Source organism: Triturus cristatus, chromosome 3_1 (assembly GCF_964204655.1).
Source record: "Triturus cristatus chromosome 3_1, aTriCri1.1, whole genome shotgun sequence".
Taxonomy (NCBI): Eukaryota; Metazoa; Chordata; class Amphibia; order Caudata; family Salamandridae; genus Triturus; species Triturus cristatus.
The window spans coordinates 391,993,593-392,013,658 of NC_140583.1; the positions used below are offsets into that span (position 1 = coordinate 391,993,593).

The 20,066-nt window shown below is 44.5% G+C and overlaps 1 protein-coding gene across 2 annotated transcripts in view; it reads left to right on the plus strand.

Moving 5' to 3' along the window:
• The window catches only part of MYO5C (myosin VC), a 1,024,918-nt gene that overhangs the window by 188,044 nt on the left and 816,808 nt on the right, over nt 1-20,066 (plus strand). For both annotated transcript variants that reach the window (XM_085644174.1, XM_085644175.1), the window contains exons 4-6: nt 6,732-6,876; nt 15,639-15,795; nt 18,739-18,882. In XM_085644174.1, the coding sequence (XP_085500300.1) occupies nt 6,732-6,876; nt 15,639-15,795; nt 18,739-18,882 (446 nt within the window). The remainder of the gene's footprint in view (nt 1-6,731; nt 6,877-15,638; nt 15,796-18,738; nt 18,883-20,066) is intronic.

A 20,066-nucleotide genomic window follows, 5' to 3' on the forward strand; every position in this document is an offset into this window, starting at 1 on the left:
AACTTATAACCAGAAATAGGAAAAAACATCCTTTGGTCACCAGAAAACAACTCGAAAAGTTCATTGCGAAAACATCAACTCCCATCAGTCCGAGGGATAACCCAGCGTCCAAGTCCTTTCACGCTGTCCATGACCCTTAGAAAGCTCCTCCATTCCGTGAAGCCCTCCTCTTTCTTCGCGCAATTCACGCCTGGACATCACTGATCTTGCTTAGCTCCATCATTCCCTGCATGTAAAGAAACACGAGACTTTACTACTGGTTACGCGGCCCAGCCGGCAACACAACATCCCATAAGAAGGTCTCAAAGCGGCAAATCAACAGCTGAGTGAAAACTGGAAACTGGATTACTTACAGCAGAACGGGGGGGTTCGCACCATCGTGCAACGGGAGGGATAATCCTCGCCTCCGTGTCCTTAATAGAATTGAAACTTACCGTTACCCTGCTAGGCAAATTTCGATTCTATGGCAGGACCGGAGGCTCCGATTATGCTAGTTCAAAGCTTACTTACCACCAACTGAGCCACATCTACCACCGGTTTAAAATAAAACCTCTTGAAGGTGGAATCGGAAGACCAATCTGCCGCTCGCATAAGATCCTCCAAGCGAGCTCCCAAAGAAAACGCCTTAGACGCCATCGCGCCCCTGGCCGAATGCGCTCCAAACTGCTTAGTATCAATACCCGCCTCTTGCATGACCCACCGCACCCACCTGGCTATCGTGGGCGAGGAGACAGCTTTGTGCGGTTTTCTCAAGGCAATAAGCAGTTGCCTTTCGCCCGGAGGGCGTAATTCAAGAGTCATGTCCTCATACGTCTTTAGACAATTTACCACACACAGTTTGGGCGCATCCGTAAAAGCCGGATAAGAGATAGTCCTTGAATCCGATTTGGTACGTCGACCCAACGTAAAAGTAACCCCTTCCGGGGAGAAGGTTCGTGCCGTAACGTTCAACGCCCGGACGTCCGAAACCCGGCGACAGGAAACTAGACATAACAACATGGCTAGCTTACCGGAGAGTTCCTTCAAGGAAAAATACTTATTCCGCTGCCGGGATAAGAAAAGAATCAAGACCAAATTGACGTCCCAGAGGACCGAGTAGCGCGGTTCCGGGGGAAGAGACAGACGGATACCCCGCAAGAGGCGACAAACAAACGGGTGCTCCCCGATCGGGGCTCCGTCTACCGGATAATGAGCTGCAGAAATCGCCGAGCGAACCGCGTTAATAGAGCGGTAAGCCAGACCCTCCGTGGCCAATTCAGCCAGAAAATTCAACAGGGGAACGACGCCTGCGACCATGGGATCAAGACCCCGTCGAAGACACCAACGCATCCACTTAGTCCATGCGGACCGATAGCGTTTAGAAGTACTGTCGGCCCAGGCCCTTGACAAGAGACCTTGAGCCGATCCCGAAAGGCCTGGGAGCGACCAGCGTCTCCTGAAAGCCTCCATGCCATGAGGCGGAGAGATCCTTGGCGAATGAGGTGGTGCTGCTCCCCTTGCGGATTCAGAAGGAGATGAGGAAGCGGGGGGAGTAGGATTGGAGAATCCCAAGAAAGTTCCAGAAGAACTGGAAACCAAACTTGAGACCTCCAACAAGGCGTCACCACCACTAAATCCGCTTCCAGGAGCCGGACCCGGGTTGCCGTTCGTATCACCATCGAAAACGGTGGGAAGGCATAACCGTTCTCGTGGCTCCAGTCCTGGAGAAACGCGTCCGTGGCCTCCGCTAGCGGATCGGGCCTCCAACTGAAGAAGCGTGGGAGCTGGTGGTCGAGGCGGGACGCAAAAAGATCCACCGAGAACGGGCCCCAGAGGCCGTTCAACCACTGAAAGACCAGGACATCCAGCTGCCATAGGCTGGAGTCCCTCAGATGCCTGGAATGCCAATCTGCTACCTGGTTGGCCTGGCCCGGCAGGTACTCCGCCGTCACCGAAATTTGGTGTGCCAAGCAATACTCCCAAAATTCCTTCGCGAGATGCGCCAAGGTCCGGGACCGGGGACCTCCCAGTCGGTTGACATAACGGACCGCTGAAACGTTGTCCATCTTCAAAAGCACACACGCGGTCGCTTGGCGCTTGGTCCAACAACGGACAGCGAATGAACCCGCCAAAAGCTCCAAAGCGTTGATATGCAACTTCTGCTCCTCTGACGACCAGACGCCGCCTGTAGAAAAATCTCCGCACCGGGCACCCCATCCTGACCTGCTTGCGTCCGATTCTATGACCAAATCCGGTGCCGAGCCGAAGATTGCACGGCCGTTCCAGGCCTCCATGTGTGTCAACCACCATGACATTTCCTCTTTGGCCTCCTCCGACAGGGGGACTGCCTGGTCGTATGAAAGCCCCCTTCTGAGATGATGCGCCTTCAGGCGCTGCAATGCCCGGTAATGAAGGGGTCCCGGAAAGATTGCCTGGATGGAGGAGGAAAGAAGTCCTACTACCCGGGCAATCTGACGGAGAGAGGTTTGGGGTCTGGAGATGGTCTGCCGCAAAGTATGGCGGATTTTGGCCATCTTGCGAGATGGGAGGCTCAAGGAGGCCTGAACGGAATCCACGACGAAACCGAGAAAGACCAGACTGCGCGTTGGTGTTAGGACCGACTTCGTCCCATTGATGACAAACCCCAGGCTCTCCAAGAGGGAAACCGTCTGCTGCAATTGAGCCGTCAGCCTCAGGGGGCACTGCGCCATGAGAAGGATGTCGTCTAAGTATACAATCATCCTGATTCCTTGCCCCCTCAAAAACTCTATCACAGGATGAAGCACCTTTGTGAAGCACCAAGGTGCGGAAGAAAGCCCGAACGGAAGGGCAGTGAACTCGTACACCTGGCCCCGCCAGAGAAACTGGAGAAATCTGCGATGGGGAGGATGGACCGGAACTACCAGATACGCATCTTTGAGGTCTAGCCTCACCATCCAATCGTGCGGCAGGAGTACATCTCGAAGAAGGTGGATCCCTTCCATTTTGAAATGCCGGTAGACCAACCACCCGTTGAACTCCTTGAGGTTGATCACCGGACGCCGCCCCCCATCGGTCTTCTCGACCAAAAAAATATTGCTGAGGAAACCGTGTGGGTGCAGAGCTGCTCGACAGATGGCTCCCTTCCCGAGCAGGGCGGATACCTCCTCGTCGATCAGCTGCGCATCGGGGGCGGAAAAAACAATGGGACGTGGAAATTCCGTTTGAACAGGCAAGTCGTAAAATTCTACGTGAAATCCCTTTACAGTCTGCAAGACCCAAGCATCCGCCGTAAGCTGCGCCCAAGCGTCCTGAAAGGCCGCCAAACGGCCCCCTATACGCACGTGCTCCGCTTGCATGACACTCACCGCTTGATTGGCCTCCGCCGGAATTGTTCTTAAAGCCACCACGGCCCCGGAAGCGTTGACCTCTAGTTGGGTAGAAGTTGTTGTAGTTGGCCGAGGAGTTGTACTGCCCTCGCCCGGAGCCTTGTCCCCTGTTACTAGTTTGCTGACCGCCACGGCCGGTCGCGCGGCCCCTCCCGCGACCGGCCCCTTGGGAAAAACGAGTTTGGAAAACTCTTTTAATGTTGGATTGGGCCTTATCTAAGGAGGTGAAAGTGGCCACGAATTTTCCCAATTCTTTCACAAAGGGATCCCCAAAGAGGCCCCCTTGAGCCACCGCGCCTGCCTCGGAAGATGCCAAATCGCCCAGTTTTGGGTCGAGTTTGATCAGTAATGAACGGCGGCGTTCCGTTGAGAGGGCGCAATTTGCATTTCCCAGAAAGATTATCGCCCTTTGCGCCCAGTTGGAAAGCACCTCGGGGGAAATAATAGAGCCCGTGACTTTTGCCTCCTCCGCCATATCAAGAATCTTGGTCATAGGACCTATGGCATCCAGAAGCTTATCCTGGCACGATCGCCAGGATCGGTCTATACCCTTGCGGGGGTCCTTCACATATTTAGCTAGAAAGGTAGCCATCTTCGAGTCTAACTCTGGCGTAAGGGCTACTTTCCCCTCCAAAGTGGGGCGCGGACACTCCGCTCTTAGACATCCCCGTGCTTCCTTCTCTAGAGGCTTGCGGAGGCGTCCCGCCACGAACTTGGCCACCTTGTCCCCCGGAGCCCAGGCTGCGGAGCGCGGATGCATGATCTCATCCGGATCCAACATACCTGTATCATCCTGGGGCAATGCGCCCTTGGAACTGGCCGGACGCCATGAACGCGAAGACCCCTCCTCATCATCGGTATCCGCCGGGGAACCCCCAGTCTGGGATGGCGAGGGGGGGGCGGTGGGAACTGCGGGCACCGACGGTGGAGGAGGCGCCGAAGGTGGTGGACTGGATTTAGCCAAGAAAGCCTGCCTCAAGCGTTCAAAGGCATCCTTGTCCACTCCCTGCGACTCCTCCATGGCGCCCTCCCTACATACTTTCTTGGGGAACGGCCCAACCTCCTCAGGTAAAGGACCTGGTACAGGAGAAGGATCCCCCCGATAGGCCTGCGCCAACCTAGCGCATTCCGCTACTATGCGGTTAGACAGGCGGTCTTCCATTGGGGCTACCACCTCACTAACACACCTAAAGATAGAACTATCTACCGCTTCATAGAAATCGTCGTCCAGAGGTAAGTACTGCGTCCCCTCTTCCTCCTCATAATAGTTCCCTTGCTCCATACCGCTTCCAGATACTTTAAGGCAATGCCGTACCCTCAGAAGCTGGGAACCTTGTAACAGGTAAGCAACAGTGCAGGCTGGGACCAACAGACAAGTGTTTAGCAGGGCAGACGTGTACTGGCAGCGCCAGGACGAATTTGGGCAGATCGCAGGAACTGCAAGGGTTTAAGCGCGGCCTAGCCGCTGTGGGTGGCACACACACCCCAAGCGCGCTGGCCCTCAGCACCTGACAAGGCCACACCGCCACCCAGCGCGCTGACAACCAAAAGTGCCAAAACCTGCCCTCAGGCGATAACGGGGCTCGGAGACCTCCGCTGATAAATACAGACCCTCGCGGGCGTATAATGTGGAAAATTCGGGACAATACTGACCCCGAAGGGCGTCTTGGTGAGGCGGCAGGGGGACAGGCTCTGGCGGACTCGGTTCTCTCGCAGCGGCTCCCTTTGAAGAGACAGCCGCGCTGAGAGCAACGAGACGCACGGGCTCCCCCTAGCGGCCAGCAAAGGCCGCCGCAGGTGGGACGGCCGCGAAAGGAGCGAAAAGAAACGCTCCCGCGGCCGTAAAGGGACTCTGTGGAAGGAAAAACCAACACAATAATCTAAACACACAAGCGAGCTCCTAATATATAACCACCAAAGCGTCAAAGCATTCAGAAACAGACAAATCCCCAGAGAAACAAGTAAGGGACTTAACTGGCTGCCCAGCAGCGAAGAAAGAGGAGGGCTTCACGGAATGGAGGAGCTTTCTAAGGGTCATGGACAGCGTGAAAGGACTTGGACGCTGGGTTATCCCTCGGACTGATGGGAGTTGATGTTTTCGCAATGAACTTTTCGAGTTGTTTTCTGGTGACCAAAGGATGTTTTTTCCTATTTCTGGTTATAAGTTCACTCTTGTTCTGCTTTTCTGGCTGCTGTGAGTTTTACATAATAATAAAGCGGAGAAAGGAAAAGCATAATCGGAGCCTCCGGTCCTGCCATAGAATCTTTCCTGCCACAGACCCACTCTGCCCATTGCCTTATGGTTGTCAGCAATTTAATTTTGTTACTCTTTAGCATATTACGTTCAGTGCATTCCTAACACCTGACATTGAACCATTTGTGTTACATATCTGCCACCATTATGTATTCATTTAGTTATGTAGTTGTTTGAGTTATTTTGTGTATTGCTTAAACTCTAAATGGACATGTTAAAGGACCAGAGGAGTCATGTAGGGGTTATGGGATAGATAGTTGAAGGATTCCAGAAGGTCCACAAGTAGACCTCAGAAATTGGAAACAAAATACTTCACGCTATATACATGGGGCCCTAGTAAGAGTAGCCAGGAGTTTGGTGAAGGAGATATTGGAGCTAGAATTACTAATCTCAGCCAGTGTCTCCTCTTGCAGCAGTGGACATGATGAATAGAAGTCCACAACATGAAAAACAAGCATTTGCAATGAAATAGGTCTCTTTGTGAGATTTTGAGCTATTGGCATTGTAAATGACAATGCCTTTTATTTGTGTTTAAAAAACCTGTAATAATAAAAGGCATTTTCATTTACATTGCCAATAGGTCAAAGTTTCTAAAGTGCGAGACCTATTGCATTGCAAATGCTTGTTTAAACCCGAATGCTTGTCCCCGAAGGAAGGCTACAGACCCACTTGCTAAAGAAGTGAATGCAACAGGACCGTTCCCACATACACACTCTTTCAGTAATCAAAAACCTCAAAAGTTTGGTTAATTTCTATGAAAGTACTTGTGCTGGAAAATCCTGAGGAACAATTTATATTAGTGAGATTAAACCATTGAAGAAAAGCTGTGTAAACCTGTCCTCAGATGTTGACCTGTCCTCTGACATTCTACTTTGAGGAACATCTTACAAGTTGCAAGACTTGTGCTATGGTAATCCAATGTGCAGTCTGCAGGAGAGTGAATAAACATAGGTCAGCTAATTAACTATCAGCACAGAATACTTATTGGATGCAACATTTTGTCGTTCTGGGATTTTATCAGAAAACAAAAGAATATTTACTAGTGGCAATAATTAATGCAGAAGTTTAAATAATTGTAATTTGTACAAAACATAAATGTTAATATGTATTTGTGTTTTACCTCGAAACAGGAATTATTTTGGTTGCCATTAATCCATACAAAGAGTTGCCAATCTATGGAGATGCCATTATCCATGCATACAGTGGTCAAAATATGGGTGATATGGATCCACATATATTTGCTGTGGCAGAGGAGGCGTACAAGCAAATGGCAAGGTATATAAAGACAACATTGCAGAATGTTCATTTTACTCCAAATACAGGGCGCATTTTAATTAGTTAGACGCTGGTAAATCACTGCAGTATGCCACATAACATAATAAATCAGTGCAATCTACGATGAATTACCAAATATACGAAGTGCAATTATTTTGAAATCAGCTTCTTATAAAATTATGAATTTAAGCAGGGTGTGAAAGAGGCGCTCAAACGACATTAACAACAAATCCAGTGAAACTATTAAGTATTAGATAGAAATAACCTCTAGTATGACCATACATTCCATAAAGCTGTATGACTGCTTGCCTGGGATTGAAAGACTGCAATACCCAATAGGCCTGCCTCCCTGTTTCTCTTCTTTAACCTCGTTGAATGATGGCACACTCCCTACATGATGTCTAAATTAAGCAAGAGTAGATGGACATGCCTAAATACTGGATGTTGATTTGTTCATGATCAGTAACTTCTTGGGTAACATTTCATTGAATTGCACTATATTGTGTTATATTGCAGTTGCTTTTATAAAGTGCTTCATACTGCTGATGATGTCCCAAGTGCATTAACAGATGGGTTGCATGCTGGAGCACGAGGGAGTGCTTGGCTGGCAGAATGTTGAACTATAGTGTGACCTATACGAGGAGTGTTTTGCTATTGTGTTTGTGTGACCAAAGTGATGCGCTTATCCGGACATAGGTCAGTGCACCTTAGCATGTACTCATTCAAGAGGAGTGAAAGATGAAATGTGTGCACTTTACATGAATTTATTATTGGCCCTGAGAGTGTAAATCTCCACAGAATCCAGCCAGGCATCATTGACAAATGCTGTTTAAGGTCCACCCAGGAGCAACATAGGAGCAGCCCACAGTGTGCACTGAGTATAGGTAGCCAGAATAAGTATTCTATAGGCTCCACACAGGAGCAACACAGGAGCCGTCCATAGCCACATACTACTTGCAGGCAACAAAAGTAATTCGTCTGAGGAGTCAATCTGGGCAAGCCGATGACACGAAACTAATAGATATCTAGTTCTCCCATAGTTATAGTGTTAAGAGCAGGGTAATGTTTTGGAAGGAAAACAATTATTAGGTTAGGTGAATTGATGGAAAAAGGATTTAATGGAGTCTAGGAGTGAGACGACTGCCAAGAAGCAGTTGTTCTAGCTGTATGCTTCACATGGCCTGAACTGGGACAAACACCACAAGATGTCAGCCTTACCTCGTTTCCTTCCACTTAATAGTCTCAATAGCAGTTGTGAGCATGTGATTCCCATATTATTTTATTAAAGCATTGTATGGCGCATGAAATGAAGAGTAGAGTGAGTGAGGCTATTTCAAAATGATGTAACCCATTGGTTTTGCTTTTTCGATAGGGTGTAACCAAAGAATGCTTAGTGTAAGTTAAGGTTGGCCAGATACATTTCCAATTTTGAGGATTTTCCTATTAGCTAAATTTACGTGGAACCAAGGGTATCTCAGTTACATAGACAATGGTTATCCTGAAAATGTTGCATGTGCCCGGTCCCCCAGGTTCTACATTGGATACCCCAAGATAAAGAAATACCTTTACTGCAAACTCTCACATCAAATAATTATTTATTTTGGCCAGTTATGCACTTTGTCATATATTCTGAAAAAAATTTGCTTTTTGGCCCCATTTGACAATTTAACTGAGATCCATTGTATCCGGCCCCTTTCGAAAAATTGCTTGTGTCATGTTTAAGAGGCATTGTTTTACTATTTCTGTGTGCAGGTGCTCCTCTAGCAGCCTCCCATGTGGTTTCCAGAACATATCTAGAAGGAGAATAGGAATGTAATGAAAGAGATTCCCTGAATCACCCTTTTTTAGAATTAGCACAACAATGTGAGATAACTGGACTCGAATTTTTACACTTACTGGAACCCAGATAACGTTATCCACTGGGAACTGTTATACATTCAGGCATTTCAAAGACTGGGATGACCATGCCTCAAAAACTCTCTATAAAATAGAGGGATTTATTTTTTAAATGGTGTCTTTCGCAATTTAATATGCACATATTTGGTACTTAACCCAACCCTTTTTACAAAACCTTCTAATATCCACAGCTGACAGTTACATGCTATATTTATGATCTAAGAAAGAATTTTTTTTATTTTTTTATTCTTTTTATTGAAGTAAAGAAAATCACAGAAACATTGCCGATTAATAATGACTGGTTACTCATATCATCAATACATTGCACAGAGGTCATCAAAACAATTATATTAATTGTGTACATCCCTGTTTAAATTCCTACGTAATTCTAACTCTACCATTTGGGATATGCAGATGTCACAACGATAGGTATTCCATTTGGACCATTTTCTGTCCCATTTTTGGGGGCAACCCCTGGTTATGAAAACTTCTTTCTCAGCTACCATGCATCTGTCAAATTCTTTCGCCCATTGAACAATAGAAGGTGGAGTCTCTCTCTCTCCCATCCCTTTGCCAGTTCTCTTTTTACCAACGTGTATCCTAACGTCGCTAACTGTTGTTCAATTTCGGTAAGGTCAGTTGCATACATATGTTCAATAATCCCATTTGCGGTGTCAGTGTAACTTCTTTACCTAGTGCGTTCTGTATATGGTTGGTGGCTCCATCCCAGAGATGATGAATAGCCAGGCAGTCCCAGATAGTGTGGTAGAAGGTGGCTGGCTGTTGGCAACCCCTCAGACAAAGGTCATCCGATCGTGCGCCTATTTTGGACAAGGTTATCCCAGTCATATAGGACCTATGTAGAATCCTAAGTTGTATTAACCTAAATTGAAGCGTGATGGCTGCTTCTCTAGGGGACATAAGAGCCGACCGCCAATCTTCCTCATCTATTGACCCCACGTCTCTTTCCCACTGTTCCCTGAGTTTACCAAAACTATCCGGCATATTATTGCTAAGTTTCTTATACGTTAGCGATATGGCTTTGGAATATAGTGGGCCATCTAGTAAGCGATCCTTTAACGGTGATGATTCTGGTATGTCCGCGAGGTCTGGGAATGCCGCCTGCAAGGCATGTCTTATTTGCATGTATCGGAATATCTCCCCTCTGGTCATTTGGTATTGCCTCTGGAGCTCCTCAAATTTAACGATTGAGCCCTTCTTAACCAGATCTTTCACTACTGAGATCCCGATAATGTCCCACTTATCAAACTCCTGTTGATAACACAGCATACCTAATTTTGCAGTGTACCATAGTGGCGTTACCCTGGTAAGGGTGTTAGCCCAACCCAACCTGCAATTCGCCTGGCGCCAGATCTCTGTTGTGTGTGTGGTGGGTCCAACGTATCTCTTTTTTCTGGTATATGTAAGAAAGTATTTTTTAAAACAATAAGTGACTTCTATTATAGCACTGTGACAGTTACTTGGGTGGGCTGGAAGCCATTATAAACAATTTCTGTATTTTACTCTCCACTTTGAACTAGGTTTTAGCTAACACAGGCATATTATTTGAAATTAAGTAACATTGTGATGCCTCTGCAGTTCTACATATGCTTCAGCGATTGAACATTACCATTCTGGATAGTCAAAGTGATACTAAAGTTTCCGTTGACAGGGGGCGCTAGCGAGCCTGAAGCAAGATGGCCGCACATTAGTGTAGCTCTGCTGGTTGGGGCAGCAATCCATTTAAAATCCTGAATTTCCCCTTCACATCTACGCACAAGTGACCCCAATTTGGTATCGGCTACACTAACTACACGGTTTGGCGGTGTTTTCTGGTAACTATAGATCAGAATTCCTGCTTAAAACGTACTGACTCTGGCCTGGTGACAACATGGCGGATGGCGTGCACAACTGACTGCTGGAGGAGAGTCTGAATTGCAGCGCCGGAGCTGAGCCTACCTGTGTGCCGGTGCGACGTACGAGAGAGCTGCCGGACTGACTCTGGGCTCGATAGACAGTGCAGCAATCCGGCTTGACAGGAGACGTGGTGATTGCTGGCTATTCGGGCCCGGACAGACCGTGCCTATGCTCCATGGTGTGGAGGCCGTTGGGTGCTTTGGGGCTGGACCGGAGACACCTGAGAGATTTGGTGATCAAAGGCGCTGCGGATTGATGGTGTATGAGCTGGTGGCAGCTGCGGAGTTGCGCCGATACGGACTGTGTACTTGTTCTGGCTCCGGCTTGGAAAAAACAGCGCTGGTGAGGTGAGAGATAGCCGTTAGCGGTGTGTGGATTCTCGCTGCTGGGTTACGCGAGCTCGCTGGCGGCTGCACGGCTCTGTGGGCCGCATTAACCTGGTGCATTTCTCCTGCGCCTAGCTGAAATAGGAGTTGGAGCCGCTGTTCTCTGTGGCCGTACCGGAAGAAAGACTAAGGGCCTCATTTATGAAAAGTGACGCATCACTGCGTGAAAACAGTGATGCGCCACTTTTCACTGCGCCCTCCCTGCGACTCCAGTGATGCGTCATATTTACAGTATGACGCATCATGTCGCAAGGAGTCACAGATACGTCAGTATTTCTGACGTATCTGTAGGCGCAAAAGTGACGCATCGCTGGAATGTGTCACAAAAGTGACGCAACTCCAGCAATGTGTCCTTTCACATGGGGCAAGCCCCATGTGAAAGGGTCTGCGTCAGTCTTACACCTGCCTTGAGGCAGGCGCAAGAAATTGACGCATTTGCACCCTAGAAGTGGCGCAGTGAAATCTCGTAGATTTCACTGCGTCACTTCTACGACCCTTTGTTGCGTCAAAACGCCCCCCTTGCATACATTATACCTGGCGCAGGTATAATGTGGCGCAGGGGTTTACAAAGTGACGCATCTACCTAGATGCGTCACTTTGTAAATATGGCGCAACATGGCGCATGTTTTCTGCCACTGGTGCGTCACAAAAAGTGACGCACCGGCGGCGCAAAAGTGACGCAGGGGCTCATAAATGAGCCCCTAAATGCGCAGTGGAGTTGGGGGCCTCCGATCTGGTGGCGGTTGATGCGGCCTGACTACCAACAAGATTAAGTGCCGCTCTCTAAATAATTATACATGGAATCCTGAATCAAGCGGTTGCTTAATGCAGTGCGGTCCGGCGTGCATACTGAATAGTGCAGGTCCCCCCTGTGAGACCGGGCGTCTGCAACTCGTGATCAATGTACCTTCAGGTATGCGCATATAGCATCGCGCTTAATAGGATTGTTGAGTGCCTCAAGGTGGATTGGACTGTGGGGGAAGAGAGCGCTACGGGGTAAGCCTGCAGGCCGTTTGACAACGAGGTGCCGGTCATGGGATAGAGTGGCTTCACCAATAGAGTGTTGCAGACATAAGGCCTAGACCTTGAGGCGTGGAGGAGTTGAGCGCTGGCTGGTAGCAGCGCTGCGGTGCCCTGCTTCGCTGGTGGTGAGATTTTCGTATGAATTTCCTGCGCAAGAGCTGTGATAGTGACAGTCGGAGTAGGGCCTGGTGGTGGGAGTAGACTGGGCTGTGCAGCCTGATCGACGCTGGAGAGCTGTGACCGAGAATCCACTGGGTAGTGAGGTTGTGATCACGGCCAGCACGATGGGTAAGCCAGACAAGCAGCTGCAACCTAAACTTTTGTTTGAGTCCAAACGACAAAAAAACCCACAGATGCAGGCTGCCTCGGAAGATGAGACTGACCTGGAAGCAGGAAGCAGCAGCAAACTGGAAAAAATTATGTTGGCCATGCAGCAAAGCTTACACACCATTGACAGTAAGATTGATAATTTAAACATGCGTATGGATACCATGACAGCCAAACTGGACAAACATGGTGTGTGCATAACGAAAGCGGAGCAGCACAACTGAGCTACAGAAGATAAAGTGGAGTACATCACGTACCCATTTTGTTTGTAAAACCGTATCCGTATTCAGAATTCCGGCTCGGGCTATAATAGGCCCCTCATAGTTACTCGAGAGATTGGGCGGCGTAGGCTTCCAAATTCGTGTTTAGCCTATTATAGCCCGAGCCAGAATTCTGAATACGGATGCGGTTTTACAAACAAAATTCAGAGGGTACCTGTACCTTTTAGTACTAAATACAGGAACCACGACTAGCACACAGGGACAAGCATACCTTGGAATTTTTCTTTGGGCTTCCAATTAATAACACGCTTGGACATCTGTTATATACGTTGCATCCTACAGACAGATATATGTAGGATTTAAGCTATAAGTATTTTGGACAACTAATTAGGTTGATCTCCGGAATTGCATCTTGTGAAACAGGTCGAAATTTCTTTTGGATAAATACGAAAAACACTGTTGAGTTTCACACCATAGTCGCATCCTACAAAATACATGAAGAAGCAGGATCGGCCACCATCACGAGTACTAAATCTTGTCTAGAAAGCCTTGAGGAAGTCACTGGATGTGACGAAACACGTGTCGGCTGGTCTTGCGCATCTTGATCAAGACTGTGTAGCTTTGAATTTTCTGTACAATATCTCCCCATCTTTATGTTCTTTGTAACAGGGGTTTTTACAGTCTTGACTGAAATTATGTTTTAAGATATCTGCATAAATTAAAGTAAAGAAAGTATTCTGCACAAACTCATCTTTGTTGTTTGCCAGTGACATATTGGTGATACAATTTTGTGAAGTTTACGTACTAATGTTCTACATTAGAAGGGATATAACTTTTAGATTACCAGGGTATAACTATGTTATATTGTACCGCACAGTGACTGTTGGCAGTACCTGTGTATTCATGTACCCAAGGTAGTAGGGTACATTCTTTACCCTCAGTGGCACCATAACCAATTGTTCCATTGCTTAGAGTTACTTTGAGAGTTAACCACATTTGTGATTGCCCAGTCTAATTGTAAACCTTTCTGAGGTGCGACCCCTTAGACACTACTACCGCCTTTTGTATTGCATACAAATATTAGTCATTTAGTGCATAGTATGTAGTTGTGTGTACATCAAAGTACTTAAAAAACAAATACAAACTGGGCAATGATTAATTGATATTTATTCTGTCCGTTGGTGAGTTCTGAGTATTTAGCCCCCCTCACCTCTTTGAATAAGCCTAAGACTGCCCTCCTTTACTGCCAAGTGCTGAAAAGGGCATTTGGTGCCCGCTTGAGGGACTGCGTAACGTACGCCCTAGTACAGCAGAAGTTAGCACCATTAGTAGGATTAGAGCCCAGTAGCTTCTGATTGCTGTCTGATCCCACCTCCCCGAACTGGATTTGTCACAGTAGCTATTGAAGGTATGCATGATATTTTAGGTATGATAGGTTGGATATGGTAGGTTAAGTGTCATAAGTATGGTAGATTAGGTATGGTAGGCAGCAATGGTTGGTTTGGTGTGGTACATTAGGAATAGTAGAATAGAACCTGTAAATAATTGAACATTTGCATAAAATCATGTTCTAGATCTTTTGTTTATAAATCATGAGATTGTCAACTAGAAACATAAACAGGTACTGTAATAAATAAAGCACACTTTTCTGGCTTATAAATGGATGGCTTTGTTATATTTGATGCGATAAATTATGGATTTTGCTTACAATTCACAACAAGAAACATAAAAAACCTAGTCCAGCAGGAGAAGGAAAATAATATTGATAAATAATTTGTAAGATTTCCTGTTTGTGCTTTTCCTTAATAATAAAAAACAGCACCCTCAAAGAAGAGTGTTATATGAACCAGTCAGAATATGACGTTTGCAGTATAAGTGGTAAGTTTAAAAGGCATACACAGCAAAACATTAGCTAGATATATTTGACAATTGGCCTGTATTTTTGTTGTATCTTTAAGAAAGCCTGTGCACATGCATGTCTTTACTTAGTAAATAAACCATGGACATCATACAGCATTTTATTATAACTGCAGAGCAAAGGAAATGAACACTTAAGTGTGAATAGTGAGTGTCACTGTATCTTTGACAGGTTAAGGCATCCAAGAAGTATATCCTTCCGAACCAAACAACATGCCAACAAAGTAAATACGACAAGGAATACTTAAACTCCATTACAAACAACTCATCATGTCACAACCACAGCTTAACAAAAGGAATGTGTGTTGTTATCCCGCATGCTTTTTCCCTGCAGGGAATCACAACGCAGTTGTTACAAAGACCGCGTTGTGATTCCGCATACCATTACTCCGCAAGTCGGAACAACGACTTGCGGAGGGGGGGCGCTGGATGTTGGAATAATATAATTTACTAGTCCAACTCCAGTCTGTGCGGACAATAGGGAAGGTGTTGAATTTTAAATCCAACGTCTCCCACCCACCCCCCGCAAGTCTTTGTTCCGAATTGCGGAGTAATGGTATGCGGTTGTAACGTCCGCGTTGTGATTCCCTGCGTGGAAAAAGATTTGTGGTAAATATTGTTTACCTAACAAAAGACAACTTGATGTCCATCATTAGATCTTAATGGGAACATATGTGGCAATGTAACCATTCGGATAATGCCGTTGCCTTGATGGACAGTACATCTGAGCAAAGGCAATTCTCAAAAACACTGGAAGCCAATTGATGAATTGGCTCAACCTAAAGCCCCCTCTCACTCCATACCACTTGTTATTGTACAGTTTTGAAGGATTGATGAACTGTGGTCTTCCAGACAGCTAAAGTTGTCTGTAGCCAGACCCAATGATGTTGTCTGGAGCCTAGATATGGAAGTCATTTTCAAGAGGTTTTGGATTTATTTACAAAGGATCCATTTCAAATCCACTTAGGATAATGCTCTGTAAAAGAGAATGAAATATCATTATATTCTGAGAAGAGATTTATATGATTTATAATAAAATATCTAAATTGCTTTTTTATGTTGTTTTCTGTTTTAGAAACAATAAAAATCAATCTATCATTGTTAGTGGAGAGTCGGGTGCAGGAAAGACAGTATCTGCCAGATATGCTATGAGGTATTTTGCGACAGTCAGTAAATCCAGCAGTAAAGCAAATGTGGAAGACAAAGTACTTGCAACAAATCCAATAACAGAGGTGAGTTATTTTGTTTTATAACAGTGGTACACAAAGAAAATAGCAAAGGAATTAAATGCTGGGGCATGATTTCTGCCCTTCAAGGGAACCAGCAATGCAAATAGAGTGGATTTCAAGAAGATAAAGGTGGTATTACCGCGGTGTGGATATGGTTTAGGGAAAAATAAATAGTTGTAGAGAACTCAGACATTTATACCAACACAGGCTCAGTAATTCAGTGATGCAAGCCATCATGCCGGTTGCAAGGCATCATGGTGGTTGGAAGAGAAGTACTTTTGGGAAAGAACATAAATGCATGGAGCTTGCAGAGGAGAAGATACAAAAGGAAGAGAATTCTCCTTAAACCACAAACCAAGTAGAGCCATTCCAGGTATGTTAGTAAAAGCAGGAATGAGTATTTTGATTTTCCTGTTTTCATTATTGACCCTAACATTGACTCTTTTCTCAAGTGTAGTTGCAGACACGTTATTTACTGGCCTATATGCACCTCTGTCTCAGCCATATGTTTATGTTGCTGCTGATATAATACATACCCCTATCATACCGAAAGGCCCCTGATTATATCCCAAGTAGATTGTGTTTTCACCTATGGAGGAAAATAATTGTTCTTCTAAATCTATCTATAACCGTAAGATTAGCAATTAATTTTTGGACATGGCTACAAAGAATTTGACTTTTCTTTCAAAGATAATTTTTTAGCAGAATCTGACATTCCTGTCTACGTTGGAAACCGATATTACCCAACTCACCCCCTTTTCTGTTCACAATAAAAAAGACCTAGCCTTGAATGTGAAAGAAAATAAGTTACACCTTCATAAATGTCCTTTGCAAGAACCTTCTTCTATGAGAGAAGGTCTGTTTACTAAATTAACCTCCTAGGCCTTAGGCAGAGTTGAATTGCTTCAAGTTCTCAACTAAACTGGTAGATCCAAAATCAGAAATATAGATTTTTTTTTAAAAATCGACTATCTTGAATGTAAAATCTCTGGAGAAGGACACATTAAAAGTTTATTTACCTTCATACGCTTCACTATAAATCTTAGCAATCATAACCCAAGAAATATGGTAAATACGTGTCTCTTTTTGGAATCCAATTTAATTTGTCCTTGATCTGTAATTTCCCTCTTCTGAATGCATATTTATGCACAAGATACAAAACCTTAAAATGCACATAAGCTGACAGTGGGAACCAATGTTAGGCATTTAGTGTAGAGATTGTAAAGATTTGGACTGCCATGTTCTACAATACTTCTGTGTATGAAATAACTTTAATGACACCCCTAGTTAAGGAAATGTACAATAATCCATTACTAGGCTTTTGTAAGCTCCAATCACCACATTCGTATATTAAAGTATAATGAGTTGAAAAAATATTTGTAAAGCTTTTTCTGAAAATTGCATCTCTTAACTTAAAGAAAGATTGGGGAAATTAGAGGAATGCTGTCATTCCAAATTATTCCCACTTTTTAGACTTTGTTACTAGTGACTATTGCCAATCTATCAATGAGGTCATGATGCCACGGAGACTATTCCTGCAAATTATGGCATAATACACATTTGCTCACTATAATGTGCTTTTCAATCTTGTTTTTATTTCATCTAAGAATGTTTGTTGACAACCACAGCTGGAGGATATTTAGGTACCTGTGTCTCGTTAGCTTAACAATGTGCAGATGGAGTGTACCTTTTTAATACCAACAGGAGCTGGTTGTAATGCATATTAAACTGAATCAGTGAATTTAGAAGATCCAGAAATACCCCAAAGAAAGGATCACTCCTGTTCAAAGACCAATTATAATTTTATATTCTGTTTAAATATTTAAGAAGCATATAATCCAGTCAGTCACAAACCATCTGATTGGCAATAACCTGTTCATTTTACCACAAATCAATGTCATCACATCTAAAGCTCTTCCAGTTTTCTATGATGTTTCTTTCAAGTGTAGGTTCCTAAGATACTCTAAAGCTTGTTTGACATAAATGTCACTGACCCAGCAAAGAGAACATATTTTCAAATCCAGGTTTACACCTCAAAAATTGCACAGGGTCTACCATTTGGAAAGGAAGAAATTGACTTGGGGCACAACCAAAGGCGTTTTCTGTAGGACATACTACTAATTTGTTTTGGTCAATAATCATGTACCATAAATCATGTAATATAGCTGCCATGAATCTCCATTACTTTGCTGAAATGACCTAGGTGAAAGGACACAGCCCATACTATATGATGCTTCATCTTGGATATGATGTAAATCTGGGGTGGACAGCCACAGTATGTGGTGAAACATTATGTAGGTGGTGGGGAGGAGCAGTGCACTTCTATCCACTTTATGGAGTGGCTGCAACAGTTAGGTTATAAGTTACTGGTGGTACAGTCTTTGTTCATGATGGAACTTAGCCTTATTCTGACAGCAGAACCCTCAAGTTTTCTGTATGATCTAGCTCAATCTTCCATGTGAATGATTCAGTGCTTCATGTGCTCGCTTTCTAGAGCTGCTAGCAGGAGGAAAGCATGGAACCTAACTTGTCAACATTCTCACACCCACACAGCATCGTGCTTCTTTTATGACATAAAACAGAATAAAGTACATTCTCTGAGTACATACTCGTACATCTACTAATCTAAAGCAATTGCCAAAAAAACAGTACAGAAGAAAAATGCAGATTGGGGCACATCTCTATAGTGATAGATAGAATACTTCAACATCATTAAGTCTGTGGTAAATGCTTCCATTCAGACTTAAATCACGTTCCACAAAACCATGATTTATTTTTTAAAATAATATTTTGAAAGATAATTGTGCGTTTGTTCTGAAATCAAGGTCCACTAAATATTTTATAATGCATTCCCTGAAAAAAATAAGAATGCACACGAGTTCAAAGTCTTTAGTTAACACATTAAAGTAAAACTAACAACAAAATGTCACCTACATTATTTTATAGGCTATTGGAAATGCCAAAACCACAAGGAATGACAACAGCAGTCGATTTGGAAAATACATGGAGATCAGTTTTGACAAGAGGTACCAAATTATTGGTGCGAACATGCGAACTTACCTTCTCGAGAAATCCAGAGTTGTTTTTCAAGTAAGTAAAACTGTATCATCTAAAATTGTAATAAGCATGAATGATGTAGTATGGGCCTGTTGAACAGTTGAGAAATTAAAAAAAATATCCTGATTCTGCTCGCATATTGTAGCGAGATTGGATAAAGGCTGTGGATATACCACGGTCAAGATTTATGTAAGACTCAGACTTAGAAGACAGCTCTGACCAACTGCCAATGGAGTGAGGTGCATTGTTTGTCATAGTCACACGTTTTAACCATGTGCAAATCGCCTTGGTCCTCTACCCGCAGGAATAGCCCAGTGCAAACTACTAGGACCCGTTTGCTCAGAATAAGAACATAAACAACCCCAGATTAGTTTTAACCTTGTTGGGCCTCATCAGGATATGTGCATATTCAGTCCTACCACACATTGAGCTGTGGAGCACAGGTCTGGTAACAAATGCTGCATGTAGGTTATCACACTGGAAAAAACAAAAGCGATGGGTGGACTGCTTGACTTAATCTCAACCAATGGCAATTACTCTGGGCTGCATTCCTGTCCACCAATTTTTGCACAAATGTGCATTTGCAGATAAAATCAGCCTTGATCCTTGTACAATAGAAGTCCAGCCTGAACAGCCAGGCAATATCCCCTCTGAAAGGCACCACAAGTAATCCAAAACAGGTTTCAGCCAATGAAATCCTTGTTCAAAGCAGCCTAGTTTGACAATGGGCAGTCTGTAAAAGGAATCCCCATAGGTAATGCTGTGATTTCTTGCACCAATTCTTTATTGAGATTTTCAGTATAAAATATTAGAGTGCAGACGTGTGAATAAAAGAAATAGACCTCAATTGGGTAAATACAACCGCTATGTACAAGGAATAATTTAGCACCAACAATCGTCCACAATTGTTGTTTCTTTTGGAATTCTTTTGTCTGATTTTAGCAGAATAAACATGATTTTAAGATTCTGTTGATAGCATTATTGGTTAATGCACTCAACATATTTCAATACCATTTTTGGTGATGTCACGAGGATGTTAAATAATTGATACTGTTCTGGGGCAGTGTCAACGCTTTAAAAAAAAATGATTTTATTTATTTTCCCAATAAAACACAGTAGTACGCACACAATTTGTTCGTTGTTACATTGGCTTATACATACATGAGGCAAGGCCAACCCCAGTATAAATGAAGCTTAAAATAACAGCATTAGGACAT